Below are 16,974 nucleotides of genomic sequence, written 5' to 3'. Positions count from 1 at the left end.
TTTAAATCATAATATCTGTTACAACTGCTAAATAATATAACATCTAGTAGCATAAGTGAAAAATAACATAAATATAAATAAAATAGAGTACAAAATACAAGATAGTACTTTCATCAAAATGATATCCGTATTATGATGATTTAATATGAAATAGAAGCGAGTTATAATAATAAATAAAATTTGTGAATAATAAAAATAATACTAGAGAAACAATAAAATAGAATAAAAACAATAGGTGACAAATAATAATAAATGTAACAAAACAGAATTCTAAATGGTGCAGTTTTCATAAGATTTTTTCTTGCTTTTTTAGGGGCGTCCATTAACCACGTGAGGTTTTTTTAACTGATTTTCTTTTAAAAAATTCAAAATTTTCAAAAAAAATATTTCAAAACAGTTTTTCAGTTTTTTCTTGTAACTACACATTATGTTTGGTGGGGGAGTTTAAAAATCGATCACGTGATTCCTTTATATGTAAAATACGCCTGATCGCACGGCCAATAGATATTTTTGCAATTTTCACTGCCAATAGATATTTTTGCAATTTTCACTGCCAATAAACAAGTATAAGGTAGCATTGCCATGACAATGCTATTTTATGAAGCCGAATTGCCTGGTAAAAAGGTTTTAATATAGATGTATGCTCAATCAATTTTAATATTGCTGTCGTCAGTTTCAACTAATGAGGATTCTATGTGATGATTATTATAATTGTTAAAGATTATCAACAAGTTTTTATAAGTAAGTTTATATATAATAAAAACAAATGTGTGTACAAATATTTTATATAATGTATTTAAAAAATTACAAGACTTTTTTGGCTAAAACTTATCTGTATTCTTGTTTTAAAAATCATATTACAAAACATATATTTGTATCCACTACAATAAACCTTGTCGCTTCAAGTCCTCATACGTTTTCCTGTTCACAACATTTCCAAGTGAGTCCTCAAATTCTTCATCTTGTTCCGGGTGCCATCTTTCACCTTGTTTTTGATTTTTCAGTTTCTCCCACAGTGCCAGAGCGTCTTCGATTTGGGTCACATTGGCAAAATGGGCAGTGTTGGGGATTCCTAGACAACGCATGCCGTGGGCGTGACGCCATTCTGCAAAGTGCCTTTGGAAAGCTTTGGGACCTAGAAAAAAATTAGCAGGTAAAGTACAGAATGTATTGAAAAATATGTTTGGAATTTACGAACCTTTGTAAGTAAAGTTTCCACATATTTCACAATTATAGCTTATATTCAAGCCGTGCAGTTTGTACAACCAGTATGGAATCGGTTTGCCGTCCCATCCAAGCGGTAGGTTTTTGGGATTATGCGGTACATCATCAGTATCATCTTCATCTGATTCACTAGCGCTCGCTTCAACATCGCTATCATCACGCTCACCTTCGGTACGTGCTTGTTTTCTTTGTACATTCTCCTTCGTAGCTAATCTTTGCTCGCTTAAAATATCAGAAAATCTATATATTTGTGCCTCTAAAAATGCTATTTCTTTCTGTCGCTCATTATCTTTGGATTGCTCTTTTCCTTGTTTGTTTTTAGCTAATAAATTAGAATCAAAAGACTTTTTGCCTTTTGTTGAAAACAGTCTTTGTGCACGTTCTTCTAACGTACCCCCGCATTTCAAACCTAAAGCTAACAGGGCTGATTTTAATCTATCTAAACCTAAAGATGCTAATTCTTCCCAACTGGAAAACGCGGATAAATCTAAATGTGCTCCGATATTTGTCAAAGCACTACCTGCTTCTTTGGGCCAACCAGGAAAACTACCGTTCTCCCACTGTTCGATAAAGTCTTTATGAACCGAATTCAGTTCCTTTTCAATATCCAAAAGCGGTTTTATCCTGGTGATATAATCATGCAAATAATTGAGCAACATTTCTAAATATTTGCGGTACTCGGAATTTTTACGGTCTTTCGGGATTTCAAACAAGTGATCAAAACTTGTTAAGTAGGATATGTAATCGATTTTGTCAATGTTTTTGAGGTTAATATACTTTTCATAACATTCGTGTAGATCTAAATATTTACCATAACCTTCTTCGTCGGTGAACTCAACAAGATTTGTGTATTCTTCTGAGGTGTTATTACGCATGTTATCTAACTCTTGGAATTCTACGCAAAGGGGGACACTTATCTCGTGTGGGTGCTTTCGGTAGAACTCTTTGATTTGTTTTAGACGGTTGTAGAATTCATTGAACTCGTTTGGGCCTGACAGGGCAGCGACTTCATCTTTTCGGGCGCCGTCTTTATCTTCGTATAATTCTTTCAGATTTTTTGTACTGTTCATGTGATGGTCTAATAACATTTTTAATCTGTGATCGGAATTTATATTGTCACGTACTGTTGTTTTCTTGAAAATCATTTCTTTAACCATTGCGTCGACTAAACGTTCGCGTTCTTCGTGGTAACGTCGCTGTTGCTCGAGTAACGTCTCCATGATAACTTAGTAATTAGATAAATAATTGTTTATGTAAAGTAAATTAAATAAGCAACATGCTTTATATATATTTTTTGGAAATATTTTGTCGGCTTATTTAATGACAGTAAAGTGTCAAACACAAAACTTTAAGAGAACGATTGCCAACCTGTAGTGTTATTTAGGCTACAACTTCATGTCAGCGGCAAATACAAAAAACTAATATTCAAATTAAATGTTTTTACAAATAATAAAGCATACTCGATTTATTTTAGATATAAATTTTTATATATATATATATATATATATATATATATATATTATCAATTTAAATATATCTTTTATCATATATCATTTATCTTTTAAATTAATTTTCACTTACATGTTTACCATCCTGTCTCTTGCATCTCGTTGCGTCCAGAACTGTCAAATACCTTAACGAGAATTTGTGAGGTTAAATTTGCACTTTATGCAAAAATAATATGTATTATTTTAATTAAAAGGTGTACTTAGAATATAATGGAAGAGTTTTTGTTAAATTTTCATAGACAAGATATTGAAACCATATTGGAGCATGATGATGACACCGAATACTTCTCGCTGCACGTAAAGTACGTTAGTTTGAATTATAATAATAATTGAGATAAAGGACAGTCTTTGTATTTTGCTTTGATTTATGCATTCAATCATTTTTAATTGTTTTGACTAAATGCAGACTGACAAAACATTCTATATGAGTAGAAAAATGTATACGTATAGCTTTACAAATATCTACTTAAATACATTTAGATTTAAGTCAGATACAGAAAAATGTCTGTGACTCTTAGTTCAAACATTTAGCTTAAATATTTGCATGATTATATAACAAGAATAAAACCAGTTATTCCAGTTATATTGAAATCTTATTGATTAGTTTGATTAATTACACAAATCAGAAGTTTCTTAAGGAAATATGTCATGTACACCTTTATGTTGTATTTGAATACTGAAAACTTGTAAAAATAATATTAACTCTTGCAAACTTTATCAATCTAGTCATTCCTTTAACTATTTATCATTCCATTTTGCAGCTTTACAGAATTGAACAACAACGCTCCAGTTTTAGCATCAAGTCTCCTCTCGCATCCTAGTCTCAGTTTAAAATTATGGAACGAAGCTTTAATTGCAGCACAGCAAGAACTCTTAAATTCTATTCAAGGCGATAAAATCTATATGATGAGTGTAAAATTCAAAGTACGAGTTAGATTTCAAAATTTATATGTTAATAATGAATGCGACAGCAAGTTTTTTCCTAGTGAAAAGGATTTTGAAAAGTTTATACAATTTAAAGGTATAATTATACATATTTATTATATATTATATAATATATATATATTATATATATATATATTTATTATATTACATTTATTATATATTATATTCATTATATACTATATTTATTATATATTTTATATATTTTATTTCTAGGTACTGTGATAAGAATGACCCAAGCAAGGATGTTAGAGATTAAAAGAGATTACAAATGTCTTCGGTGTAAATATGTTGAGACAGTTCATGCAAATTATAGCAAAATGTATTTAATTGAGCCGATAACCAAGTGTAAAAATCCTGAAGGTCAATGTAAGTCTTCCAAAATTGTTAGTCTTGATGAAAATAGACTTGGACCCGAGAACTGTATTGATTATCAGGAGTTGAAGATTCAGGTATATTAAATAAATGATTGCTAATGTTAATAACTTTCCGAAGGACTAATTGTTAGAAAATTCAAATTTGTAATTTAGTGTTTAGAGTCATATCAAAATTAGAAAAAAAAAGTGTATTTATGGGGGCCAAAAATAGACCTTTTGTTGACAATTTCTTTAGAATTTGCAAAATAAGTGAAAATTTTGTGTAAATTAAATAGTAAATATAAAAAAAACATAGTAAAACCCGATTAACTGTTTTAGAAAGGTAATTCACTTTTATTAACTCCCCCTAGGGCAAGTTATAGTAATCGCAAAAAAATCGAAAATAAAAATTTTTGCATTTCTCGACGTTTCAAAGGTTTCTGAATATTTTTGCATACCTTAGAAAAAATGGATGTATGTGTGTGTGTGTGTGTGTGTGTGCGTGTGTGCATGTATGTGCGGATACAAATTTTCGTCGACGATTTCGGGAACACCGAACAACCGATTTTAATAATTCAAAAAACATTTTACTTGTATTGACAAGGTGAAGAACCGATCATACTTTCATAAAGGCAGGTCTAGCGGTTTCGGAGATCTAATGAAAAAAGTAAAAAAAAAATGCCATTTGGCGGTCAAAAATGATCATTAGACATATGCACATCAAATTAACAGATATTTTATAGAGATTTTAACAATAAGTATAATTTTGGTTTACATTCCTATGGGTTCCGTACCAATGTTTACGCGTTAGACGTCGACGCGGCGCTTACGCGCTTTGATATTTCGTCTTTATGCAGTTAAAGCAGTACGATTGCTTTGAAAAAAAGTTTAGATCTTGCAAAATATGTCAAAATAAAGAAAACATTTTTTTTCAAAAAAAAAAAAAATTAAAAAAAAAAAATTTTCCTAAAAAGTAATTATTTGTCTAATTGTTTGTCAAAAATCTTATTTTTTCGAAGTAAAATTTTTTCAAAAATGTTAATCGTTTTTAAAAAAAATAATAATTCTTGGTACGGGAAGTTCCAGCAATTTGCCTTAAGGCACGATGCCTTAATTGCCTTAAGACAGAATTCCACTTACAGCTAGTTTACATAATATTTCTCATAAATCTATTATTTTTAGGAGCAAATGGGTCACCAGGGTGTCGGTTCATTACCTGCAACAATATGGATCAGTTTAGAAGAAGATTTAGTTGATACTTGTCAGCCCGGAGATGATATCATTGTGTGGTAAATTATATTCAAATAAAAACCTCATTTTTATATTAGTACATCTCATTTTATATTTCTTTTATTTATTTTCAGTGGCATTGTGCAAAGACGTTGGAAATACATCACTGTGAACAGACATTTAGATGTGTCGCTATCTATAAGAGCAAATTCTGTCACAGTTTTTACTAAACAGGATAATGATGTGGAAACAGAAACTGATACGGATAGTTGGATTAAGAAATTTTGGTTTGATCACCGGAAGAATGGTAAAATGCTGCAAGCGAGGGATGTTATAATAAATAATTTTTGTCCAGAGGTAATAAAATATTTGAAGATTGTAATTTTTTTATCTTCTATATATATAAAAATAAGTCGGGTTTTCCTTCCTGACGATTTAACTCCAGAACGCACGAACCGATTTCGACAATTTTGCATTCGTTGAAAAGGTCTCGGGCTCCGCAAGGTTTATAGCTAAGAAAATTAGTGGTGCATGGCATCGTGCCCTAATGCAAATTGCTGGAATTTCACGCACAGTAATTAAAATTTCGAGTAATGACATTAGTGAGAATTATCAGAATTATGCTTGGTTAAGTCAACGAGCAATTCTTGCCGCAAATAATAATGATGTACACGCACTGAATTTCACCATTCAATCAAAAATTGCTGGCGATTTGGTGACATACCAATGATTCCGACTGGTTTTCCGTTTGACTTCAAACAATTGCAATTTCCATTTCGCCTTGCGTTCGCAATAACAAGTCGCAAGGCCAATCGCTTAGTGTTTGCGAGATGAATTTCAAATAGATTATTTAGAAAATCATTGTTTTTTGCATTAGCAGTTATACGTTGCCTGTTCACGAGTTGGAAAACCATCCGCTTTGTTTGTGTTAATGTCGGACCAAAAAACAAAAAATGTGGTTTACCAAAGAGCACTTCAATGAGACGGATAATTGGCGGATTCACTTTCATTTACTTAGAGAAGTTCAACTAAAAAACACTTCTTTTTTGTAATCGAAATAAATTCATTACTGTTGTATAATAAAATCAAATTTTTCCTTTTAAAATATAAAACAAACAAAAAATTTCTTCATCTTTCTCACGAAACCATCTGGTGGCGAAACGGAGTTTGTCGGGTTTGCTAGTTTATATATATATATATATATATATATATATATACATATATATAGATATATATATATATATATATTGTTTTTATTTTAGCTATACGGCATGTATTTAATAAAACTGGCAGTCGCTCTTACAATAATAGGAGGCACATCAAATTCAAATAACTCGAAGCAGCTCAACACAAAATATACTCCGAATGATGATGAACCTGTAAGGTGCTCCCAATTTTTGTCTACGCAGAGAACTCCTTCTCAGGAGGATAAAGGTAGTGATGTTTCAGTACGTGGACAGTCACATTTATTACTCGTTGGAGACCCTGGTACTGGAAAGTCTGAATTGTTGAAGTTTGCACAGAAATTAGTGACGAGGTAAGAATAATTTGATCAATGAGATAAATATAATAATGTGTTATTGTAATAATTAACTTCCCGAAGGAGAAGTTTATGTTTTCATCAAAAAATCCGATTCGCTAATTTTATGTTTTCTCGACGTTTCAAGCCATTCTGAATCGAATGAGACCAACATTTGGATAAAGTATGTGTGCGTGTGTGAACAGATTTTTTGCCGTAAATCGCCGTTTTCTCAAAAACGGCTGGACCGATTTCAAAAATTTAAAAGCCATTTGATGTATCTCGATGAGGACTATCGTTTCTGAGTTTTGTGCGGCGATCGGCCGGGCCGTTTCTTTGTAAATTGAAGAAAAGTGAAAAAAATTTCGTCCACGTTTTAGCCCGCAATTCTGAATCGATTTTGAAAATTCAAAAACCGTTCGATAGATATTGGTTGGGAATCGTGCTGATTAGTTTTTGGTAAAGATCTGCCAAGCCGTTTTCTTGTAATAACGTTTTTTAAAAAAAAATTTCGACGATTTTTATGATTATTTTTTTGACGATAGATACCAAAGTCTTCTAGATCATACTAAAATATTACGGCCCTACGATAACTGGTTCAGCTTTAAAAATTCGTCAAAGTTTGCAAAAATTGGTATAGTTTTTTTGACATTTGTCAAAATTAGACTTTTGATCGACGTTTTCTCAAAAATGCCTGAACCGATTTTAGAAATTTAAAAACCATTTGATGTATTTCGGCGAGGACTATCATTTGTCAGTTTTGTGTGACGATCTGCCAAGCCGTGTTGAACTTTTCGTCCACATTTAAGCTCATCCTACCGAACCGATTTAAAAAAACAAAAACTGTTGGATAGTATTGGTTGGGAATGATACTGATTAGTTTTAGGTGAAAATCTACCAAACAGTTTTCTTATAATTAACTGTTGAAAAAAAAATTTAAGCCGATTTTTATGGATTTCTTTTTAGCGATATATACCATGGCCTTATAGAACTTACTGAAATATTACGGCCTTACGACAAATAATTTGATTCTAAAACTTCATCAAAATTTGAGAAAATGAGTAGTTCTTTTGACATTTTCAATTATGTATATTATGTGTAATAAATCCACTCGGAATACTTTCTAATCATTCATAAATTAATTTATACTTTATTGATTAAGTCGATTATTTAAACATATCGGGAAGTTCATGTAACTTGCCTCAAGGCTAAATACCAAACCAACTAGTTTTAATTTACATTTCAGGTCTGTGCTAACAACAGGAATCGGTTCAACATCTGCCGGTTTAACAGTAGCTGCTGTACGGGTAATTAAAATTCATTATTGAAATTAATATTTCATCATATAATTTTTACTTACCCTTTTACTTACCTTTTTATATTTGATCTTTTTCTTTATAGGAGTCCAGTGAATGGACCCTCGAAGCTGGTGCCCTAGTACTTTGTGATGGTGGAGTATGCTTCATAGACGAATTCACCTCGATGAAGGAGCAAGACAGAGCCTCCATACACGAAGCAATGGAGCAGCAGACAATAAGTGTCGCAAAGGCTGGTATGGTGTGCAAATTGAGCACGAGGTGTTCGGTTATAGCTGCAGCCAATCCGAAGAAAAGATACAATCAGATTGATAGTATTAGTGCCAATATTGGAATAGCACCACCTTTACTTAGCAGGTAAATAAAAAATAACTAGTTAGTTTGGTATTTAGCCTTGAGGCAAGTTACATGAACTTTCCGATATGTGTAAATAATCGATTTCATCAATAAAGTATAAATTAATTTATGAGTCATTAAAAGTATTCCGAGTGGATTTATTACACATAATTGAAAACGAACGAACACTTTCACTCGGAGTATTTTCTAAAAGCAAATTTTCAAAAATCAATAATTTTTATAATTGAACCAGTTTCCAGGACTTTAACGGTTTATTATGTTCATTAAGACCAAGTACTCTATCATTATAACAAGTAAATATTCTAATTTTAATTTAACAAACCTAAAAAGAGCTACTCATTTTCTCAAACTTTGATGAATTTTTAAAATCAAAATATTCGTCGTAAGGCCGTAATATTTCAGTAAGTTCTATAAGACCATGGTATATATCGCTAAAAAAAAAATTCATAAAAATCGGCTTAAATTTTTTTTTCAACAGTTAATTACAAGAAAACGGCTCGGTAGATTTTCACCTAAAACTGATCAGTATCATTCCCAACTAATATCTTTCGAACAGTTTTTGATTTTTTAAAATCGGTTCGGTAGGATGAGCTTAAATGTGGACGAAAAGTTTAACACTTTTTTTCAAATTACAAAGAAACGGCTTGGCAGATCGTTGCACAAAACCGACAAACGATAGTCCTCACTGAGATAAATCAAATGGCTTTTAAATTTCTGAAATCGGTTCAGGCGTTTTTGAGAAAACTTCGATCAAAAGTCTAATTTTGTCAAATGTCAAAAAAACGATACCAATTTTTGCAAACTTTGACGAATTTTCAAAGTTAAACGAGTTGTCGTAAGGCCTTAATAGTATCATCTAGAAGACTATGGTATCTACCGTCAAAAAAAAATCATAACTAGTGGGGTGGGTGGCATCGTGCCTTAAGGCAAATTGCTGGAACTTCCCGTACCGTAACGAAATGTTCGAGGAATATTGAATGTTTTCAAATAGATTATTATTAATATTGTAACATTGTCTAATATTTATAAGAATTATATAAACTGAATTGCAGAGTTGAAATTATTTGTTTAAAGTATATTAGAACTTTAGTCAGAATTAAAAATAAAATCTGAATTATTTTCGATATACAAAAAATTAAAAAAAGAAAAAAAAAATGTTGAAACAAAATTATTTTTCCAAAATCAACTATTTTGGTAAGACAAGCAGAAAGTTCTTTGAATCAATTGAATCGGACGCTTAGTTCTCTCAAAAACTGCCATTTTTTATACATTTAGCTCTGTATCTCCGAAATGGCTGGGCCTGCCTTTGCGAAAAGCTAATAACCCCTTCTCCCAACCATTACTAATTGAATGTTTTTTAGATCATTCAAATCGGATGCTCCGTTCTCTCAAAAACTCGATTTCTATTTTTTGCACTCTTTGCTCCTTATCTCCGTAACTGCTGGACCTGCCTTTGCCAAAAACTAATCAGCACATCTCCTTATCAATAGGAATCTAATGTTTTTTAAACCATTCAAATCGGTTGATCCGTACGCACGAAAACGTGGGCGAAAATTTGTATCTATACATACATACACACACACACATCAATTTTTTCTGAAGTATGCCAAAATGTTCTACCCTACGGGAAGTTAAAATCGTCGAAATTTTTTTTTAAAAAACTTTATTACAAGAAAACGGCCCGGCCGATCTCTACCAAAAACTAATCAGCACGATTCCCAACCAATATCTATCGAATGGTTTTTGAATTTTCAGAATCGATTCAGAATTGTGGGCTAAAACGTGGACGAAAATGTTTTCACTTTTCTGCTATTTACAAAGAAACGGCCCGGCCGATCGCCGCACAAAACTGACAAACAATAGTCCTCATCGAGATACATCGAATGGCTTTTAAATTTTTGAAATCGGTCCAGCCGTTTTGGAGAAAACGTCGATTTACGGCAAAAAATCTGTTCACACACACACACACACACATACACACGCGCGCACACACACATACTTTTTCCAAATTTGGTCTCATACGATTCAGAATGGCTTGAAACGTCGAGAAAACATAAAATTAGCGAATCGGATTTTTTGATGAAAACATAAACTTCTCCTTCGGGAAGTTAATAAAAATAATCTGTCTTACTTAAGAAGCAGAACAAGTTTAATTATCTTTTCCTTTCAGATTCGATTTAATTTTTATTCTAAAAGATCTGCACGACGAAAAGTGGGATAGTCTAGTAGCCGATCATATACTTTTTGGAGAGAAAAGTGATTTTGAGACTTCTGTGATTGACAGTGAAAAATGGACAGTCAAAATGTTTAAATCGTACTTTGAGTTCATACAAAATATAAATCCTGTGATGACTGAAGAAGCTGAACTGATTTTGTCAGCTTATTATCAATATAAAAGGATGAGCCAGTATCGGGATGCATCCAGGACTACGGTGAGATTGCTGGATAGTCTTATAAGGTAGGAATGTATTTTTATTATTTTTGGTGATGGGGGGATAAATTTATAATTCATCAGATTTTGCTTTTGACGGATTTTTTTCAAGTGTTGGAATTGCTAAAATAAATCACACTCTAACATTATTGTGCAACTGTGATACGAATGATATTTTTTGAAAAACAATAAATTAACTGGAGCTGATTCAGTTCTCTAAAATGTATGACTTATGACAATCTAGAAAGATGTTGAATTTATCTAAAATAAACTTAAAAATATAGTGATAAAATAAATTGGCAAAAAAAGATCTACATTTTTTACATTACTCTTTTATCCATATTTCTATAATTTTTTATGATACTATGAGAAGAAAGAAAAGAGTTTTTTGTAAAAATATTTTTGGGTTTTTAGAATCGATTTTTTTTTAAAGAAATATGTGTTCTAAGGCAGTCAAACTCGTAGATTTCATTAAACTCTTTATATTAAAATTTCTTCTAGACGAAATATGATTTATATTAATTTTGATGGAAATGGCTTTTATGAAACCCATTTGAATATTTTAAAAAAAGTTTATATATATTTTTTGGTTCACCTAATAATAACTGTACTTATGATTCTTAATACTAAAATTATTACACAAATAAGGTAAAACAATCTAAAACTTTTAAGTCTTTCTATAAAAAGCATACATATTGCTTAAACAATTTAAAAAAATACATCTGAAATGTTTTTGATTTTTAGTAATATTTATAAATGAAAATTTAACTAGTGGTGCATAGCATCGTGCCTTAAGGCAAATTGCTGGAACTTCCCGTACAGTAATTTAAAAGTTCAGAAAAGAAAAAATTGATTTTGAAATTTTTTGAACATTTTTGAAAATCTAGTAATTAATTAAAAAATTTGAATATTGAAAAAAAAATTGTTAAAAACTTTATGAAATTTTTTTGATTTTTAACTTCCCGTATGGTAAGTTATAGTAATCTCCAAAAATCGAAAATGAAAATTTTTATATATCTGTACCAGTGGCGTCGGAACCGCGTGGGCTGCGTGGGCTTGAGCCCACCCATGATTTTTGATGGGGGGGCTCAGCTCACCCGTCAATTTCAAAAAATTATATTGGCTAATATCTAAAAAAAAAAGAGACCACTGGCTGCCTATCTAAAAAAAAAAAAAGAGCCCACCCATCACAAATTTGGTTCCGACGCCACTGATCTGTACGTTTCAAAGGTTTCTCAACATTTTGGCATAACTCAGAAAAAATTGATACAATTTTTCGTCGATGATTTCGGGCGCATGGATCAACCGATTTGAATGATTCAAAAAACATTTGATTCGTATTGATAAGAAGACGTGCTGATTAGTTTTTGACAAAGGCAGGTCCAGCCGTTTCAGAAATAAGGGGTAAAAAGTGCAAAAAATGGTATTTCAGTTTTTGAGATAACGGAGCGTCCGATTTGAATGATTCAAAAAGCATTTTATTTGTATTGACGAAACGAAGAACTGATTGAATTTTTGGGAAGGCAGGTCTAGCGGTTTTGGAGATCCAATAAAAAGGTGAAGAAAAAACACCATTTGGCGGTTAAAAATGATTATTAGACATATGCACATCAAATTATCAGATATTTTATAGAGATTTTATTAATAAGGACAAATTTTGTTAACATTTATATTGGTTCGTACTAATTTTTATCAGCTGGACTGCGAGGCGGCGCTTATGCGTTAGAAAAATATCATATTTCCAAAAATGTTACTTTCCTCAAAAATTTATAAAATTTCAAAACACTAATTTTTTTCAAAGTGTTTGTTCAAAATATTTTAAAGCTCTAAAATATTCAAAAGCCTAAAAATTTAACCCTTTCGACTCGGATGCCGCCGCTCTGGCGGCGAAATACATATAAATTCCGGAATTCGCGAGTGGAAAGGGTTACATTTTGGTACAGAAAGTGCCACTAATTTGCCTTAAGGTACAATATCATGCAACACTAGTTTTGTTTTAATTTTGAAAATTTTTGATCTCTATTTATGTCGGTTAATCCATACTATTAAAAATAACTGATTTTCGACCGCCAAGTGGCATTTTTTTAACTTATTTATCTTCAAAAAAAAAAAAAAAAAAATAGCGAAACCGAAGCTGTTTCTGAGGAGTTTCTTTAAAAATCCTTTATTGACTCTGCTAATTATTTGCTTAAATAACCTGATATCATGAGTATCAGAATTATCATAAATTTTACAAAAATTAAACCAACACTTTCAACACTGTAAAAAACAATAGTACTTAGTAGCCAACCCAATATCCCCCTCTAACTCAATTATTATGATCCCAAAAGGTTGTCACAAGCCCACGCTCGACTTATGTTCAAGAAACACGTTGAGGCAGTCGATGCCATCACCACAATCATTCTGATGGAATACTCTATGCAATCGGACAACTCGAGTGGACATATTTCTATGGTCGATTTGCAGGATCCTATAAAAGCCAAAAGAATCGAGGACTACGAGAGGCTGCATCGACAGATTTTGGGCAAACTCGATCTGGAGGATTTGGTAAAGGGGGAGGATGAATCTTGTGATAGTAATAATAGGAGTAAATCTAAGGATGAGGCATATATTATAAAAGAACTACTTAATCGTAACCAGACGAGTCTTGATAAAAGCATCAGTAAGACTTCTATGGTCAACCAAAAGGATTGTAGTTTGGTAAAAGATAGAATCCAGGACGAGGATGAATTTTTTGGAGGAAGTGGTGAAAATAATATATTGTCTTTGCAAATGCTTTGCAAATCTAGGTTTGAATCTAAGGTTGAGGAGGATGTGGTTGGGCTAAGCAACAAACCTAATTCTATAAAAGAACTTTTGAATCGTAGCCAGACAAGTCTTAATAAAAACAGTAATAGTAGTATGGTCGACCATTTAGATAGTTCTACACAATATTCTGGTGAATCTGCTAATAAATCTAGAGAAAATAATGAAATTACCAAAAGTTTAAATGATAAGCCTGATTTTATAAAAGAACTTTTGAATCGTAGCCAGACAAGTCTTAATAAAAACAGTAATAGTAGTATGGTAAACAATTTACAAGGTTCTACACAATCTTGTGGTGAATCTAGCAATAAATCTAGAGATAATTGTAGAATTAACAAAGGTTTAAATGATAAGCCTAATTTTGTAAAAGAACTTTTGAATCGTAGCCAGAAAAGTCTTAATAAAAACAGTAATAGTAGTATGGTCGACCATTTAGATAGTTTTACACAATATTCTGGTGAATCTATCAATAAATCCAGAGATAATGATGGAAATACCAAAAGTTTAAATGATAAGCCTGATTTTATAAAAGAACTTTTGAATCGTAGCCACACAAATCTTGATAAAAACAGTAGTACTTCTCTGGTCAACCATTTAGATGGTTCTACACATTATTCTGGCGAATCTGCCAATAAATCTAGAGATAATGATGTAATTACCAAAAATTTAATCAATAAGCCTGATTTTATAAAAGAACTTTTGAATCCTAGCCAGACAAGTCTTGATAAAAGCAGTAATAATTCCTTGTTCAACCATTCAGATGGTTCTACATATCATTCTGGTGAATCTGCCAATAAATCTAGAGATAATAATGGAATTACCAAAAGTTTAAATGATAAGCCTAATTTTATAAAAAAACTTTTGAATCCTAGCCAGAAGAGTCTTGATAAAAACAGTAGTACTTCTCTGGTAAACGATTTAGATGGATCTACACAATCTTCTGGTGAATCTATCAATAAATCAATTACCAAAAATTTAAATGATAAGCCTAATTTTATAAAAGAGCTTTTGAATCGTAGCCAGACAGGTCTTCATAAAAACAGTAGTACTTCTCTGGTAAACGATTTAGATGGTTCTACACAATCTTCTGGTTTAAATGATAAGCCTAATTTTATAAAAGAACTTTTGAATCGTACCCAGATAAGTCTTGATAAAAACAGTAGTACTTCTCTGGTAAACGATTTAGATGGTTCTACACAATCTTCTGGTGAATCTATCAATAAATCAATTACCAAAAATTTAAATGATAAGCCTAATTTTATAAAAGAACTTTCGAATCGTAGCCAGACAAGTCTTGATAAAAACAGTAGTACTTCTCTGGTCAACCATTTAGATGGTTCTGCACAATCTTCTGGTGAATCTATCAATAAATCAATTACCAAAAATTTAATCGATAAGTCTGATTTTACAAAAGAACTTTTGAATCCTAGCCAGAAGAGTCTTGATAAAAACAGTAGTACTGCTCCGGTAAACCATTTAGATGCTTTAATACATAATTCTAACAAAAATGAGGAAATCACCAGAAATTTGTCTATCACAGATGTTGGTTTAATTGATAAACCCAATTTCATTAAAGAAATGCTTAATCGTAATGAGAATTTAGCAATGGATGATCCTGGAGCCGGTAAAGAGGATTTGGTTAAAAATATTGGTCAAAGCAAGACGACAAATTTTATTGAGGACCAGGATAAACCTGATGATTCTAAAATTAATGCCTTAAGCAGTACTGCTACAGTCCAATTTTTAAGAAATAAATCTGAAGATACCAAAGGAGTTACTGAAGATATTTTTGACAGTATGAGTCTTAGTCTTATGAAAGAAACCCCAAATAAAACTTCTGAGGATTCCATTGCATTGAAAAGTAAGAATGATTCAATTTTAACTTCATCTTCAGATGATTTATCAAGTAAATCTAACTCTAATTCCGATAATTTTTTGGCAAAACTACGCAAGAATTTCTCCAAAAGTCCAAAAAAATCCAACGACAATACAAAATCAAACAAACCACCAGGTTATATTCTCCAAAAGTCCAAAAAAATCCAACGACAATACAAAATCAACAAACCACCAGGGGATATTGTTTCAACAAAGTTTGCCATCGATGACAGTATCAATGTTGATATATTTGATGATGATGATGAATCTGGTGGCTTTTTAAACAAATTTAATAATATCAAAAAGGGAAGTGGCAATATTACTAAAGGCACTAAAAATACCTCTCCTGAAAATAAAAATTTGGTTGTTAAATTAACAAATTCAGAAAATATTTGTCATAATGTTGAAGACGTTGATGCACCAGGTTCTGCAAAAAAATTGAAGATGGATTTTGATCAAATTGGTGACTTGAACACCAATTTAATTGACTCTTCAAAAAATAACAAATCCAAAAATACTGTTAAACCATGTTCCAGCAAATTATTGATTACCAACCAGCCTGATTTTGGAAACAGTTTAGATTTGGATAATTTGGAACCAGAAATCAGCAAAAAATCTAAAGCCAAGGCAAATCGCAGTTTTACTAACTTTATAGATAACTCGACTTCTAAAAAGGCGGGAAATGACAATATTGTTAAAAGTACTGTTGGAAATAAAAATTTGGATGTTAAATTAACGAATTCAGAAAATATTTGTAAAGTCCAAAAGCAAAATGATGAAGACCTTGATGTACCAGGTTCTGCAAAAAAATTAAAAATGGATTTTGAACAAATTTGTGACACCAAAAAACACCAAAACAAATCTTCAAGTTCCAGCAAATTTTCACCAACAAACCAGCCTGGAAATAATTTGGATTTGGATATCTTGCAACCAGAAATCAGCAAAAAATCTAAAGCCAAGGCAAATCGAAGTTTTACTAATTTTATAGATAACTCGACTTCTAAAAAGGTGGGAAATGACAATATTGTTAAAAGTACTGTTGGAAATAAAAATTTGGATGCTAAATTGACATCAGACAATATTTGTAAAGTCCAAAAACAGACTGATGAAGACATTGATGCACCAGGCTGTGCAAAAAAATTGAAGATGGATTTTGATCAAATTGGTGACCCCAAAAAACACCAAAACAAATCTTCAAGTTCCAGCAAATTTTCACCAACAAACCAGCCTGGAACTAATTTGGATTTGGATATCTTGCAACCAGAAATCAGCAAAAAATCTAAAGCCAAGACAAATCGAAGTTTTACTAACTTTATAGATAACTCGACTTCTAAAAAGGTGGGGAGTGACAATATTGTTAAAAGTACTGTTGGAAATAAAAATTTGGATGCTAAATTGACATCAGAAAATA

At 31.5% G+C, this 16,974-nt stretch overlaps 1 protein-coding gene across 1 annotated transcript; it reads right to left on the bottom strand.

The window, feature by feature from the left end:
* Positions 1-822: 822 nt before the first annotated feature.
* Positions 823-2,550, bottom strand: LOC113374355 (splicing factor 3A subunit 3-like). The gene is made up of 2 exons (XM_026614454.1): positions 1,199-2,550; positions 823-1,135 (listed from the first exon to the last, which is right to left on the bottom strand). The coding sequence occupies exons 1-2, from the start codon at positions 2,442-2,444 to the stop codon at positions 882-884; spliced, it is 1,500 nt and encodes a 499-aa protein (XP_026470239.1). The 5' UTR covers positions 2,445-2,550; the 3' UTR covers positions 823-881.
* Positions 2,551-16,974: the final 14,424 nt, after the last annotated feature.

The sequence above is a fragment of the Ctenocephalides felis genome, unplaced genomic scaffold (genome assembly GCF_003426905.1).
Source record: "Ctenocephalides felis isolate EL2017-DRISC unplaced genomic scaffold, ASM342690v1 CF-g0.4_SCAFFOLD_00845, whole genome shotgun sequence".
NCBI lineage: Eukaryota > Metazoa > Arthropoda > Insecta > Siphonaptera > Pulicidae > Ctenocephalides > Ctenocephalides felis.
This window is presented reverse-complemented; position numbering and strand designations above follow the sequence as displayed.